This window comes from Micropterus dolomieu, linkage group LG13 (assembly GCF_021292245.1).
Source record: "Micropterus dolomieu isolate WLL.071019.BEF.003 ecotype Adirondacks linkage group LG13, ASM2129224v1, whole genome shotgun sequence".
Taxonomy (NCBI): Eukaryota; Metazoa; Chordata; class Actinopteri; order Centrarchiformes; family Centrarchidae; genus Micropterus; species Micropterus dolomieu.
The window spans coordinates 16,561,274-16,576,805 of NC_060162.1; the positions used below are offsets into that span (position 1 = coordinate 16,561,274).

General features: G+C 40.9%; 1 protein-coding gene across 3 annotated transcripts in view; it reads right to left on the bottom strand.

Moving 5' to 3' along the window:
* Positions 1–15,532, bottom strand: part of jak2a (Janus kinase 2a) — a 37,618-nt gene that overhangs the window by 3,946 nt on the left and 18,140 nt on the right. For all 3 annotated transcript variants that reach the window (XM_046066247.1, XM_046066246.1, XM_046066248.1), the window contains exons 3-20: positions 12,544–12,667; positions 12,310–12,430; positions 11,277–11,422; positions 10,428–10,722; positions 10,102–10,221; positions 9,470–9,627; positions 9,246–9,357; positions 8,656–8,842; positions 7,597–7,721; positions 6,571–6,705; positions 6,372–6,459; positions 5,508–5,635; positions 5,181–5,319; positions 4,113–4,264; positions 3,375–3,525; positions 3,058–3,191; positions 2,380–2,569; positions 1,881–2,005 (exon numbers count right to left, since the gene is read on the bottom strand). In XM_046066247.1, coding sequence (XP_045922203.1) covers positions 1,881–2,005; positions 2,380–2,569; positions 3,058–3,191; positions 3,375–3,525; positions 4,113–4,264; positions 5,181–5,319; positions 5,508–5,635; positions 6,372–6,459; positions 6,571–6,705; positions 7,597–7,721; positions 8,656–8,842; positions 9,246–9,357; positions 9,470–9,627; positions 10,102–10,221; positions 10,428–10,722; positions 11,277–11,422; positions 12,310–12,430; positions 12,544–12,667 — 2,630 coding nt within the window. The remainder of the gene's footprint in view (positions 1–1,880; positions 2,006–2,379; positions 2,570–3,057; positions 3,192–3,374; positions 3,526–4,112; positions 4,265–5,180; positions 5,320–5,507; positions 5,636–6,371; positions 6,460–6,570; positions 6,706–7,596; positions 7,722–8,655; positions 8,843–9,245; positions 9,358–9,469; positions 9,628–10,101; positions 10,222–10,427; positions 10,723–11,276; positions 11,423–12,309; positions 12,431–12,543; positions 12,668–15,532) is intronic.

The window sequence follows — 15,532 nt, forward strand, 5'->3', positions numbered from 1 at the left end:
GAGACGGAATCTAAAACAAAAATCCAGAAAATCACATTGTATGATTTTTAAATAATTAATTGTATTTGATCACCTACCAACCAGTAAGAATTCCGGGTCTCGCAGACCTGTTAGTTCTTCTTTAAGAAGCCCTCCTGTTCTCCACTCATTACCTGTATTAACTGCACCTGTTTGAACTCGTTACCTGTATAAAAGACACCTGTCCACACACTCAAACAGACTCCAACCTCTCCATAATGGCCAAGACCAGAGACCTGTGTAAGGACATCAGGGATAAAATTGTAGACCTGCACAAGGCTGGGATGGGCTACAGGACAATAGGCAAGCAGCTTGGTGAGAAGGCAACAACTGTTGGCGCAATTATTAGAAAATGGTTCAAGATGACGGTCAATCTCCCTCGGTCTGGGGCTCCATGCAAGATCTCACGTCGTGGGGCATCAATGATCATGAGGAAGGTGAGGGATCAGCCCAGAACTACACGGCAGGACCTGGTCAATGACCTGAAGAGAGCTGGGACCACAGTCTCAAAGAAAACCATTAGTAACACACTAAAATCCTGCAGCGCACACAAGGTCCCCCTGCTCAAGCCAGCGCATGTCCAGGCCCATCTGAAGTTTGCCAATGACCATCTGGATGATCCAGAGGAGGAATGGGAGAAGGTCATGTGGTCTGATGAGACAAAAATAGACTCCACTCGCCGTGCTTGGAGGAAGAAGGATGAGTACAACCCCAAGAACACCATCCCAACCATGAAGCATAGAGGTGGAAACATTCTTTGGGGATGCTTTTCTGTAAAGGGGACAGGACGACTGCACCGTATTGAGGGGAGGATGGATGGGGCCATGTATCGTGAGATCTTGGCCAACAACCTCCTTCCCTCAGTAAGAGCATTGAAGATGGGTCGTGGCTGGGTCCAGCATGACAACGACCCGCAACACACAGCCAGGGCAACTAAGGAGTGGCTCCGTAAGAAGCATCTCAAGGTCCTGGAGTGGCCTAGCCAGTCTCCAGACCTGAACCCAATAGAAAATCTTTGGAGGAGCTGAAAGTTCGTATTGCCCAGCGACAGCCCCGAAACCTGAAGGATCTGGAGAAGGTCTGTATGGAGGAGTGGGCCAAAATCCCAGCTGCAGTGTGTGCAAACCTGGTCAAGAACTACAGGAAATGTATGATCTCTGTAATTGCAAACAAAGGTTTCTGTAGCAAATATTAAGTTCTGCTTTTCTGATGTATCAAATACTTACAATACAATGTGATTTTCTGGATGCACTGATGACAGTGTAAGAACATGTTCACAATATATACCCTGGCATGACAAATAAAGGCATTGTCAACTACCGGCTGGACTAAAATGTATGTTCAGCGTTCAAAAACAGAGGAGAAAGAAAGAGAAAAATACTCAAATGACTGTTACTAACCACAATCTGCTCCTAATCATTACCTCCAGCCTAAGTATTCTTCAAAATAAAATACAGCTTATGTTGACAACTTCTAAATCATTGTATTACTCAGTGCTCTACATGTATTCATATGATACACAGATCGATCAGCAGCAGCTACCATGTAAAATATTTCCCACATTTTCCCCTCAAGTAGAAGTCTACTCTATCTCTCACTCACTCAGTAAGACTTCTTTCTATATGCAGCCACCCTGCCATTTTCTGTAAACCAGTCCTGAAATTGTGATTTCCTACATCTCCCAACCATCTGTCTGAATCCAATCTGATCCAGGTGTTCACTTGAAAAAAGAAAGGTTCCCAGGCTATGAATCTTGAACTCCTTATTTTTTACAAGCTCACTAGATTGACCTAAAGCTCCAGGAAGATGACAAGGCGGGGTCACGTAAAGTCTTTTATGCACAATCTACTGCGCTACATTACCTTGCAAATCTGTGATGCATAGTGCAGCAGTTTCTTGGAGTCAAAGTGGTCCTTGTGTTTGATGAGATAATCTCTCAAGCTGCCATAGGGGAGATATTCCATGATCAGCCGCAGGTTCCTTCGTCCTGCAGAAATAAAGACATTAAGTGCGATGCTTAAGAGAGATGATGCAACGTGCACGCAGAGAAGTGGAGGCCTCTGAGAAAATCTAAATTCATTTGTTTCATGGGCATGGTCACTGACGCCCTAGGCAACCAATGTGGGAACTGTAAAGACATTATTATGTATAACAAGATCTGCCGTGTTGCCGTAATGTCAAATCAAGGAACAGGGCTGAACAAGCTGGTTAGGAAAGTTTGCTTTGTCACTGAACCCATCCTAGATCTTACTTTATAATCGAGATTAATCAGACGAATAATTTGCTTTATCTAAAATATGCCAAAAAGATTTCCTGACCAGATCATAATGCACATATAGATATCACACACCGTGCTCATACCTGCACTATAGCAGACTCCTTTGTATTTGACAATGTTTTCATGCTGAAGGGATTTGAGGATCTCGATTTCCCGCTCAAAGTCCCTGACATGCTCGGCTGTGCTGTGCTGTAGTTTCTTCACGGCCACCACCTCTCCTGTGCTGTCCTGCAGGGGGTCGTACCTGCACATCTCCACGCTCCCAAAGTTTCCCTGCAGCGTGGGGTTCAGAGGCAGAACAGGTTTAAGAGATATGTAAATGAAAGCCTTGATTGTTGATGTCACAAAATGTCACTTGGTGCATTAAGTAGGGTGGAGTCAGTGAGATGCCCAGGAAGAAGATTTAGTAATGTAATGACAGGAAACAATATATGTCATCCACAGAGAAAAATGGCAAATAAGATAACTTAAGAAATTGTTTTCTTTCTTATCAAACAGTGCTGGCCATGCTTCATGCTCCATGCTTTTCCAGTGAAATTGTTCAGAATGCTTTAACAACTATTTGTATTAAAAGAACATGGACACTTCAAGATTATGTAAATACTTGAAGGGAGATCAAATTAATTCTTTTGTATTATCTTTTAAGCTTTGTCATTATTGTTCTTTGACCTTCATGCCAATAAAGCTAAATTTAATTTAAAATTGATAAGAGAGTCAAACAAAAAGAAAAATCTTTCACAAAAACACTGTGCATTTCTCACTTTGCCCAGCAGCTTGAGAAAGATGAGGTGCCTCTCCTCAAACTGGGCAGTCTCCTGGCTTTCAGAGGCCCACGGGAAGCCGAAGCCTCTTGTCCTGTTGGGCACCATATCGCTCTCCACCAGCAGCTCATAGTCTGCAACACAACAAGTTGCAAAGTCATTTCAAACCAAATCCTGACAAAACTCCAGATGAATGCATGAGGGTGGTATTCCCACATGATCAACGGATCTGTGCGCCACATGTGAAGAAGCTGTCTCCACTTGTGATGGATGGCTCTGAGGGAAGGTTGCACTTTGTATTAATTTATCCTTCCTACCTGGTGTGAACAGACTGTTGAGATCTCTGATAATTGCTCTGAAGGAGGGTCGGTGTGAAGGCTCGTAGTCCATACAGCTGTTGATCAGATTGGCCAGCTCTGTCCATTTAGGAGCCGGCAGCTGGTGCCTGTCCTCATAGAACAAGTTCTTCTGTAGAGGAAAAGAGCAAAATTTAGAATCTGCATGTTTTCAAACTGAGTTGAAGATACAACGTTGGCAGACATAATCAATAGAACACATTTTCAATAACATCCTGTCCTCACTTAAAAAAAAAAACAAAAGAATGAATTAAAGGAACAATTCAACATTTTAGGAAATACAGTTTTTGCTTTCTTTCTAAGCGTTACATGATAAGATCGATACCACTCATGGCGGTTTAGTAAATATGAAGCAACAGTCAGCAGCCAGTTAGCCTAGTTTAGCATAATAACTAGAAACAAGGAAAAACAGCTTTAAAATCTTTTAAAAAAAATCGGCCTGCCAGCACCTCTAACACTCATTAATGCATATGTGATATCTCGTTTGTTTAATTTGTGCTAATGTATGAAAAGGACACAACTACTGGAGCTATTTCTTGCAGACAGCTGTGACTTCCTGGAGTCAGCAAGGCCTGGCAACCCAGTGGTAGCTCCGTTTTTACACTTATTTCAACATGTCCCAAAATGTCAAACTATTCCTTTAACATGGGTCATTCTCAGCAAGACAGAATTCTTAATGCATCCTTTGTTGTTTGTGACCTTGGAGCAGTCCAGGGTGCTGAGTGGTTTGTCTCCCCCACTGCAGATCTCCCATAGGGTGGTCCCAAAACCCCACTTGTCTGTGGCTAAACTCAGGTTTTGGGGGTTTTCAATGCACTCGGGCGGCACCCATGGGATACGCTCCACCAGAACTGATGGAAGGACATGAGGAGACATAGAAACACAGAGAGATGGATGTACGTGAATGGGATAGACGGTAGAGACGGACAGCAAGGACAAAGAAATAGAAGGCAAATTGAGACAGTAGGGTAATTTCAGTGTTTTTCAACTTGGACCTTATTTTCCCATGTTTCTGTCTATGTGACTACTTGGACAAACGTTTTTTGAAATTGGTCCAGTAATTAGACAGGGCTGCTATGTAATCCTTGCAGGCGATTGCACATCGTCAAAGTACGTCCACTAAAGTGCTTGTTTTGCCAATGAAAGGCTCAGATTGTTTTTAACAAGTGAGTGACAACCTTTTGGAAGGGATCTCTAAAGAAAGAAAAAAAAACAAAAGAACAATCCTTTTTCTGTAACAACTTGCTATATTGCTCTCATCAAATCCACCAGACTCCATTGATCATTTTACCTTGCAGAACATGGCAGTTGCTGGTCTACTGCTGCCTCAGTCGGTTAGTTATTTTGTGTTATTGTGTATCTTTTATGTTTTTGTTTGTTTGTGTTACTGAGTGACTTTGGTGTCACAGAACAACACAAACTAATTTTTTAGCAGTTCGCGGTTATTATTTTATTTTTGCCAAGGGAGTCTGGTGGCTCTAGAGACCAATATAGCAACTGTTTCTTATTAAACAAAAAGGATCTGACTTTAAAAAAAAAAAAGATCCACCCCTGTATGGATCCTTTCCACAATGTTGTTGACGCAATTGCCTGCAAGAATTATGTTGCAGCCCTGTTTCACTGCTGCTGACTGCAGTGCGTTCACTAAATACTGGACCAGTTTCAAAATATTTGGTCCCACTTACTGACATAGACAAACATGTTGAAAAATACAGAAGTTAACCTTTAAGTGTTCTCACATCAGGTGCATGCAGCCATACTTCTCACCTTCTTTGGGCAGCACGGTGATGCTGATACCCGGGTCACTGAGTTTGATAAAGGGCAGGCTGCCTGTCATCCGATCCTCCTCTCTGATCAAAAGAACATTCTTGGCACAAACATTTCCATGGATGAGGTTCTTATCCTCCTGTGTGCAGATATGACCAAATAAAACACCATGGTGTCAGCAAATCACGAAAATGTGTTCCAGGATAAAAGCTGAAAGGCTCAACTAGTTTTATTTTACATTTTTGTTTCTCTTTACCTTAAATTTCAGTATGTGTCACAAGCTAAACATTCTGCATGGGCCAGACTGCATTATGTCAGTAGTCTTACCAGGTAGTGCATAGCCCAGGATAGCTGCTTGGCTACTTCTAGTTTCCAGGTGATGTTAACACAGCTCTTATTCTTTTTCAGGTAGGTGTCCAGTGAACCAAATTTACCATACTCCTGCACCATCATGTCTGACAGAGAGACGAGAGGGAGATCATTTTATTATTTATCATTTTATTAGTTAGAAAAACTTCCCCTACTCATGAATGTCTTGCATTCTTTTTTTATTCTGCCATCTGGTCCAGTTCATTTTGTCTTGTCCTTCATGAGAAATCTAGCTTTGGTCAAAGTTGAATTTCTTCTGAACAATTACTACATTCTTCAAATGTCTGATTTATATTAAGACTGGAACACCCTGGCACATGATGAAAACACATTGCTTTGGGTCAGAACTTATCTTTTTTTTTAATTATACTCTTCCACAATCAGAAATGTGAATAGTACAGGTTTCCAGACACACTGTTCTGATATGTGTTGGGAGTTTCACGTAGAGTAAAGATCAAGACTACGGTAACCCATTAGTGACTTGTTTATCCCGAGGGCTTCATCCAGTCAGAGTGTAAAGGGTCAGGGCACAGGACACAGCAGGTCAGCAGGTCCCAAACCTTATTTCCTCTCTGTTTGATTATCTCAATTGCCTGCAGGGGCTAAGTTTGTCCCTGTAGGCAACTGATGTCAGTTTTTATTGTGAAGCTTTCTCTTTCTCATTCAAGAGGACTTCTTGCTTTTGTCTGTATTCTATGCAACCTAATGCAATTGCAATTCTAACAACTTTTGTTTGAACAAGTGAGAATAACCACAACAATTCCTTCCACAGTGACCATCTCTGTGCCAGCAGTTTGTCCATGTGCGTGTGCGTAGACTTACTCTCATCTCCACAAACACACACGCCATAGTTGAGGAGTAAGTGCTTATGGGAGAGCTGGCTCATCATACTGGCTGCTTCAAAGAAAGACTATGGAGGGAGAAAAGGAGAGAAGAAGATCAGAGAATCTGAATTGGATCCAATCAACTTCTGATCCTCTCAACTCCAAGTTGTCATAGTTATTTTAATCAACAAGCCAACCTCTGAATAGTTGCGGTGAGCCTTATCCAGGATCTTGATGACAACGTCGATCTGGTGCATCTCTCCGTAGTCACCCAGCTCCTTTCTCACACCGCAAAAGATCTTGGTGAAAGTTCCTTGGCCCAGACTCTCATTCTAAAAAAACAAACAAAACAAAAACTGATGTTTTATTATGTTGAAAACCTCCTTGGAAAAGAGGTATGCATTTTCCCTGATGTGACTCTTAAACCATAAAGTTACTGTAACCCTGTAAGTTGTATTACAAAGAGCATATTGTTAGAAATAATCGTTTGGCAAAGAATGCATCTTTTTCTTTTTTCTTTGGTTCAGTACATCCACTCAATGCTAAAAAAAAAATAAGATGAGAATGGCTTCCGCTACTTAACATTCAACAAAAAAGATTAAAAGGTCCTGATTAAATAAATGTACAGTGAAGCGTGAGAGTGAGTGAGAAGACAATACTGCGATGCAGAAACCTCCCCTGACTTCTATGATTAGTCGTAGAAGCTTCTGTGGTTTTCTTGAGAAAGACCTATTATACTAGACTTCCAGTGCTCAAATAACAGAGTGACAGCGTGGCTAGGACACAAAAAAGTGCACTCACACACGTCCATAGGGACTGCTATTGACGCTGAGCTACAGTAGGTGGATCAATTGAAGAAGTCTTTTTATTAACCTCATTGACCCCACAGGAGTCCATCTTGTCCCTCCTGATCGAAGACTCTGGTACGCTCACTTATGTTGACATATTACCTTTTCTATTCAGTTTTGGCTCAACGTTTAGTGTTATCTCACACCCACTCGGGTACAGTTGTTCACTTATAAATCAATAATTGCTCAGAGCAACAAAAACAAAAAACATACCAAAGTTTTTTCAATACTGTTGTAATCTTCTACAAATAAATATCTGTACAAGAAGCATCTAACACAAACTACTACGATGAAAGAAAAGGCATATTTATGAATGTTTGCATGTCTTTTTCAGATGAGAGGGAAAGCTAAAGCGCAAAGTCAGGGTGGTCTTACAATGACGAGGTCCTCTTTTCGGATCTTGTGGAAGACCATCTGGCTGATGTTGTGCTTGTGGAGCGAGGGAGACAGTGGAAGCTCTGCACCTTGATTGTTTCTACACACCAGCAGGTTGGATTTATCTGAAGAAAAGTAAAAGGTGGGCAGGAATTAGGGGAGCTTAAAAACTCACGTTTTTGTGGACTTTTCTCAGAAACAAGAGTTGGCTTCATCTCAGTTGACATTGTGCCTGTAGCTGTTTCTTTTTATGGGTGTAACTCCGTCCTAGAGTTTGAAGCTACCAATTATAACTGAATGCTCTAGGCTGTCAGAAGTTCCACGCATCATGTAAGTATATCCAGCGTGTCAATAAATGAGCTGAAGGTCAGTGGTTACTTTAAATCCAACAGCAATTAAAAAATGTTACTAACTCAGAAAACGAGGCATCTGATGTAAACCAGCAGCTTTAAAATGGTTAAAGACCCGCAGCACAGAGCTAGAAAGATTTAGAAACTGAACAGTGTCGAAGAGCCCTGTTAGGAATTTTCTGTGGTAACTGTTTGCCCTGGGGCACAGGGCATTGAACTGGGAGCATTCTTGCGCCTTTAATCACTAATTTATAGTGTTTACTCATTGCCTTCAAACTGCTAAAGATTAAACTTTAACTATTTGCGTCATTCATGTTTTTTACCCTAAAAAAAAAAAAAAAATGAAGGCATATTTTTGGGTCTGCAGATCGCGTAACCTCTGCATTTTGTACAATGATTGATGATAATTTTTGTAATTCACTGACTTGATGGTTTTAACAAAACTCATAATGTTTTACAATTGATCCAGCATAAAATATTTCATTCATATATCACAGAAATATGCTGTTGCCTACTTTTGCAGCTTTATGGAAAACTGTTCTTACCATTTTATTTTCAAAAGGAGGAACAAAAAGTTGAGTAATAGTTCCAACATAGGGGAGAGATTTTAACTGGAGAATATTTTTCTGTATGTGTTCTCCTACCTGTGTTAAAATGTATGTGGGTACACAATGTTCTTATCAGTGTATGTGTGTATGCGAACACTGACCTTTGAGGGTGGGTGGGCAGCACCTGGTCAGCTGGAATGTGTATCCATCAGTGCGGAGCGCCTCTTTTTGGTAGCAGTGCAGAAGTTCCCTGAGTGAGCCAAAGCTCCTCTTAGCACCACTCAGAATGTACTCTCCTGCCTCAGTCTTCACGATCTGGCAGTGCTTATAGTCCACCATAGTTTCATACTGAAAACCAAAAGAAAATATTTTACGGTTAAGTTGTGCTGAATTTGAAGAGAGTGATTAAGTGTCAGTCAGAATACATAAGGGCACATTAGAAATTTCAACTGTATGGCCCCCTCAAGTGGTTGAAAATATGGGTATTATTTAAGAGGTTCTGGTTTGCACACATTTATTACTATTATGAGTTTTAGCAAACCAATGAATGAACACAGTTTACTTCCAGAAACAGACACTCAGTTAAATGTAGTTATGCAGTTGCGATTACTTCATCTTCCTACTTACTTGAACTAAAGTGTTCTACCAAAGGACTATATTGTATTACATTATAGTCTAAAGGCCCTGGTTGTTGTGAGATGTTAAATCAATAGTACTTCACATTACAGATAACCCAACATTAATAGCTTACCCCCACCACAAAGGACATGAAGTATTTGTCGTAGTCCCTGGGGCTGCAGCGGAGGATGTACAGGCCTTGGTGGTTACCAGAGCGACGCAGCTTATCAATCATAAACTCCATCCTGTGATCAAAAAGACAGAATGTGTCTTTGTGCGTGGGAGAATGGTTCTGTGGTTTTGGGTGCATGGGTTCAAGTCTGACGTGCTATATCTGTGCATATGTGTGATACTCACGACACGGGGCCATGGCAGTAGCTCTGAATGCACTCCAGAAGTCTTGGCGGAGCCACCTCTTTACACAGGTAATGATGGGCATCTGCAACGAGTCTATAGTACCCATCGACTAACGACACGAATGACAGAGCCTCTGAGAGTGAATTAAACTCCAGTTCCTTTGTGGTCAGACAGAGACACACAGCATAGGGATGGGATGCAGAATAAAAAGCCTTCAGTACCTATTTCTAACTTTAATGACAATGAGCCTTCAATCTATATATTTATGAATTTCAGTGAAACAAATTAAGAAATTGCTCTTAAGAAAATAGTTGAATTTTTCATCAGTTTATGTCCTGTAATTAATTTGTTGGTCATTATTGTCTTTCAAAACAGGTAAAAAACAAGATGTTGCTGTTGTCATAAGTCCGACTGCTGTAACAAGCCACTAGAGCACTTGGCTCTGACAACACCTATGTGTCGTTTAAACACATTCCTGATAGCAGTGAAGCAGATTCGTGATTTAATGTCCCCAATGGGCACTTTGGTCTATGGGCAGTAGTGAAATTTAGATAAGATTGGAATAAAGTAAACAAATGATTCATTTTAGGATGTGGAGCAGAGCCTGAAAATGAGAGTAGTGTGTACTGTACCAGGATCTGGTTGTCCTGTCTGGTGAGGGTCACTATGCGACTCTCCACAGAGCCTTCCTTATTAGCTTGTTTGATGCTGATGTCAATCACCTCTGGGAAGTCACAGTATGTCTGTAGCTCCTGGAGACACAAAAAGAGTAGAAAACAGTGGTTGACATTTGTGTTCAATGACGAAGCATGCATGCACACACATGCACTCTTGTTGTTATTGGCAATTTTAACCAACTCCTAGAGCTCCATCTATTGGTAAAAAAACTCCCACTGTGGCAGACTACACAGTACAACTGCATTACCATGGCAACATGAACCCATCTCCTGGTCCTCACCTCCTCTGCTCCCTCCTCCTCTTTCCCTTTTGACCACAGGATGCCCTTGTTGCCCATGACGACAATAGTAACCTCGCGTGCAGAGAGGTCTGTGACTTGGAAGCGCTCAGAGTAGAGGGAGGGCAGCAGCATCTCCAGGCTCATCAGGTACTTCAGCTTGAGGTTACACACCGTGGCCTTGCATTCACTGAACTGCTGGATGAATCTCTTGAAGCGATAGCGGATCCTCTTCCGAGTCAAGATGTTATATTCTTGAATGCGGCTTCGCATGCATTTAGGTAAGAAGGACTTGTAGCTGAAAACGGGGAGGGGATCGGTCAGGGTGGTTGGGTGAAGATAAAAGTTGAGAATAACGAGAAGAGGAGGGAATGACAAATGAATAACAAGAAGGACAAAGAGAAAAGGGGGCAAGTGAAAAAGGAAACAAGGTTAAAACGGCAAACGCTATGTAGGCTTTGAGCCAGTTCAGTTGGTGTCCATGCTGTGTCCACCTCATGAGAATAATCATCACAAAAGATACCGTAAAGGTAAAGGTGATGTAAAACCAAAACAAGTAATATTAATGATGAATTAGTTATGAAGAGACATTTTGGGAAAATTAACATTTCCTGTACGGACACAGTGCAGATGTGTTGTAAAGATCAGATCTTGTAGACACTTTTCCAACTGAAACTACTACACTATCTCACACACTGAGATAATTCATTCAGCTGCATGAATACACATAATGAAACTATCTTTATGCTTGCTGTGTGCTGAGGAGCCCGTCAACCTGCTCTGAAATCGTTATTCATAAGCTGTGCCACATGCACACCAGCAAAACGGCAAGCATCAGTGTGTGCATCCTACCTGGTATCATTGCAGATGTCTACAGGTGACTGACCACTATCTTTGGCGAGCCTCATCATGTCCAGCACCGCCATGCCCAGACACTCCTCCTGGGCTTCATGGCTCACTGGAATAGTAACCAAGCCGTTCAGAAAGTCGCTGCGCCACTGGAGGGGGGAGAGGGGCGGGGTTACCCACACGAGAAGTACAAATAGAGATAAAGGGCGCAACTGGCTAAATTCTGAACTTGGTTCTAAATACAGAATTATAATTAGTTAAAATGTGAGATTAGATTAGGTTTCAATCATTTTTGGTAAATCTTTCATCTATAGCTCTGTTGAGAAAATGAACATTAATCAGACAGATTATAAATTGTTTGTGTGTTCCAATAAAAATTTCTTTTTTAAATGGGGGAAGTTGTTGTGAGTGTCAAGCTCGATCTGCATGTGGTAAACATTCAGTAGGCCAATCTGTTAGCACACATGTCATGGTGTCAATGTGACAAGTGAAGATAAAAACAAAGCTGAACAGAGCTGTGTGTGTCAAGTTCACACAAGCATGTGGGAAAGGAAAAAAGAAAGCTAAAAGTATTTAAAACGCACACACACATATACATGAGTACGCAGACACGAGTGAAAAGAACCCTGACATACGCTTGTTACCCATTTGTGCTTCTGAAACACTCTTACCACCCCACATCCTGGTTTCTTAACTTACACCCAAGAGTGGCTGACATGACAGAGGCAGTCAGTCCCTGAAAAAGGGAAATAAGCATATTTTATCTCCCTCCAACGAACATTTCTGCTCGTCATTAAAAGAGCAAAACAGGAAAACAGAAAGATTGTGATGGAGGTGAAAGAGGGGGCATTAGTCTTGAAGACGCTGTCCTCTGGTAATGCATCCGGTTTAGGGAAAGAAAATGATCCAGACAAAGACTGCACCCTACTTTTTACACACACGTACAAAGAATTATGCAGAACAAATTTAAAATGACCACATACAAGAAAATAACTGACTTAATGTTGATATGGGGTGTTAAGTCATAAAGACTAACCTGGAAAAAATGGTATGCCATGACACAATCATCCATCACAGGGCTCTCCATCCCCTTGGACATGCCATAGCGATGGGCGTACATTGAACTACCGCTGTTATACCAGCCAGGAAAATAGTATCTGGACAGAAAAGAAGACCAGAGAAGATCCAGTAAGAAAATGAATCAAAAGCACAAAAACAACACACAGTGAGATTAAAAAGACAGGAAAAAAGGCATACTAAACATATGTACCTGATTCTGAAGTGCAGGCTCTCAGTGGCTGGCTGGTGCAGTTTAAAGATGTGATTCGGAGGGAACCATATTCGGTCACTCTCCCTCATCAGGCCAAACAAGTTGCAGTACACTGGCGCAATCCCTGGAAAGAGAATGAAAATATGTCAGATCCACTAAAAGTCACAACTAACTGAACTGCTTTTGCTTCTACAATAACTCTCAGAGATCAGGGAGCAACACATGTTTTCCATTTAATCTCTTAAGGACACATAAAAAAGTAGAAAAATAGAATAGCTGCCACTAAACAACAACAACTGGCCAATATTTAGACACGTCATGCGTCTACTGCATGTTTACACACACACACACACACACACGTGGTGGTAGCACTGCAGACTGCAGGAAACTGTGCTTTGACAATGACACATGACAACAACTGTCAAGTTGTGTTAACACAATGAAAATAACAATTAGCTTCCCTGCTCAGTATCAGTTCCACATGTCTGTGTTTTTATTCCTGGCCGTTGTCGTTCCATCTTCAAAACACCAGCACCAACAGTAGAAAGGTTTTATCACTCGGGCCAAGTGGGGCATTAGCAGACAGAAAATGTCATCAGCAGGAAGCACTCACAAGAGTGAAGCAATAAGTGTGAAGATGTTTAAGAGGAAGTATGCTGAACCACAAAAAGGAGAAGTAAAGCTAAAGTAGTAAGCATTTAAGTCCTACCTTATATTTTATCATATATCAAATAATCAAGTCAGCAATGCACTGCAGACTAATTTAGTGTTTTCACACCTTAGAGGCTGAGATTTTACCTGGTATATGTTGTACAGCTTATCAATATGCTCACCATACCACTTTATTCAGAGATTGGACAAAATAACAGAACACCTAACAATATGTTATTATCAATTACCTATTTAACAGTTTGGCTATATTCACCTTCTAAAGAGCGGATTTGTTCTTACTGTGCTGAAAACATGCTGTGTGAGGACAAAAAAGGTAGAAAGTTATTGTAGAAAAGTCCAATCTTATTAGGTCCGACTGCTGGGGAGGTTATATATGTCTGACTTCATCCTGATGTGACATCCCCTTGCCTTAGCAAATCTGACATTTATGGTTCTTCTCTGCTAACTTTTACAATATCCTAAAATGAAGCTACGTAAAAAGTTAAGTGTAAAAGTTAACCAGATAGACAATGCGCATAGAAATCCATCACGATTGGTGATTTAGTGTTGGTAAACCATGAAAGGAGAATGGGTGACATATGGAGAGGAGATAGAAGTACAGTCTGCAAAACAGACAAACAAGAGAACAAAGGATGTTTAAAATGAAAAAAAGAAAAGCAAGGAGATACAAAAAAAGAGGAAGATAAAAAGAAAACTGAGGTTGTTTCTTATCGGCTCAAAAGGGAATGGAGCAAGAGTGTGTGGCCAAGAGAGATAGAGCGAAGGCGGAGAAGAAAACAGACACAAAAGTCAACAACTTCCTGATCTGAATTTGCTAGAAAGAGAAAACGAAAAGCCAGGCTGAACGCTGTAGTTCTGTTTTACAATATAAACACTGGATCGGCTCTGACAGCTTACAAGCCTATGTCAATTTCTTTGCCAGGAAATTCTTGTAAAAAATATAGTTGGAGGAATTTGATCTTAGTGCACATACAATTGTGTGTAAATGCTGAATACACAAACAGGATTTTCCTGCATCACACATGATGGAATGGGTTAAAGAGAATGCCTAACACCCCACATCTGACATGAAAATACACATTAAATGCTTCTTAACCAGTCCGTTTGGTTATTTACTCTCTTATTACCTGGATAACTAAGATTAATATAAACCACTGGGGTCGTGGCTCAGAGCCTTAAACTATATATACTATATTGAAGTGAATAAAAAATACCCAGCTTTTCTCTGGATTTACAAACTGGAGACAAATTAAAGAAAAAAGAAAAAACATGTCCTGATAAGGAGTTGAGCCACAACAAGCTGCCAACAGCTACAATGCTTCTCAGAGTCTCTACTAGAGGCATGGACAGCATTCTTCCAAAAGATATTCCCTCATTTGGTGTAAAGGGATGTACTAATTAAAATGTTTCTCGTGTGTCTTGGTCGTGGGAAGTATGCTTTGGGCATGTGTTTACCTGACTGATATTTCTGCCTTTCACAGTTGGTGGTAGGCCAACTGCTCGTCCTAACACAGTGTGGTCACATTAAACTTCTGTCCAATGAATACTCACTTGCTGGACAAATTCAAGCATGCGTTTCCTGTTTTGGCGCAATCTCCGGACGACTCCGGCGGCTTCACAAGTCCAAGCTCACCTTTGTTCAACTTTGACCGAGTAGATGCGCGGATGACTTATTATTCTAGCTTTTTTCTTCACCATTTTTAGTGCATTATCACACAACTAGATTACAAACTGTAGCATTGATCTCAAACCATTTATAGTTTGTGATTACTCAATATTTATAATAATATTAATAATAATAATAAAACGTACTGTGTCCGTAACTTCGGTCCAGTCTATGAGCCACACAGACATGCTTGCATTGATGCAAATAGCAACATTTCTTTTAGAAGCAGTTGCACATAGACTTACAGTGGGGGAAATAAGTATTTGACCCCTTGCTGATTTTGCAGGTTTGCCCACTTACAAAGAATGCAACGATCTATAATTTTAATCATATGTACATTCTAACAGTGAAAGACAGAATCCCAAAGAAAATTCCAGAAAATCACATCATATGAATTTATTAAAATTGATAACCATCTGATGAGGAAAAACAAGTATTTGACCCCCTGGACAAACAGCATGTTAATATTTTGTAGAAAAGCCATTATTGGCCAGCACAGATGTCAAACGGTTTTTATAGTTGGTGACGAGGTTTGTGCACATTTCGGCAGGGATGTTGGCCCACTCCTCCCTGCAGACAGCCTCCAAATCATTCAGGTTCCGAGGTTGTCGCCTGGCAACTCGAATTTTAAGCTCCCTCCAAAGATTTTCA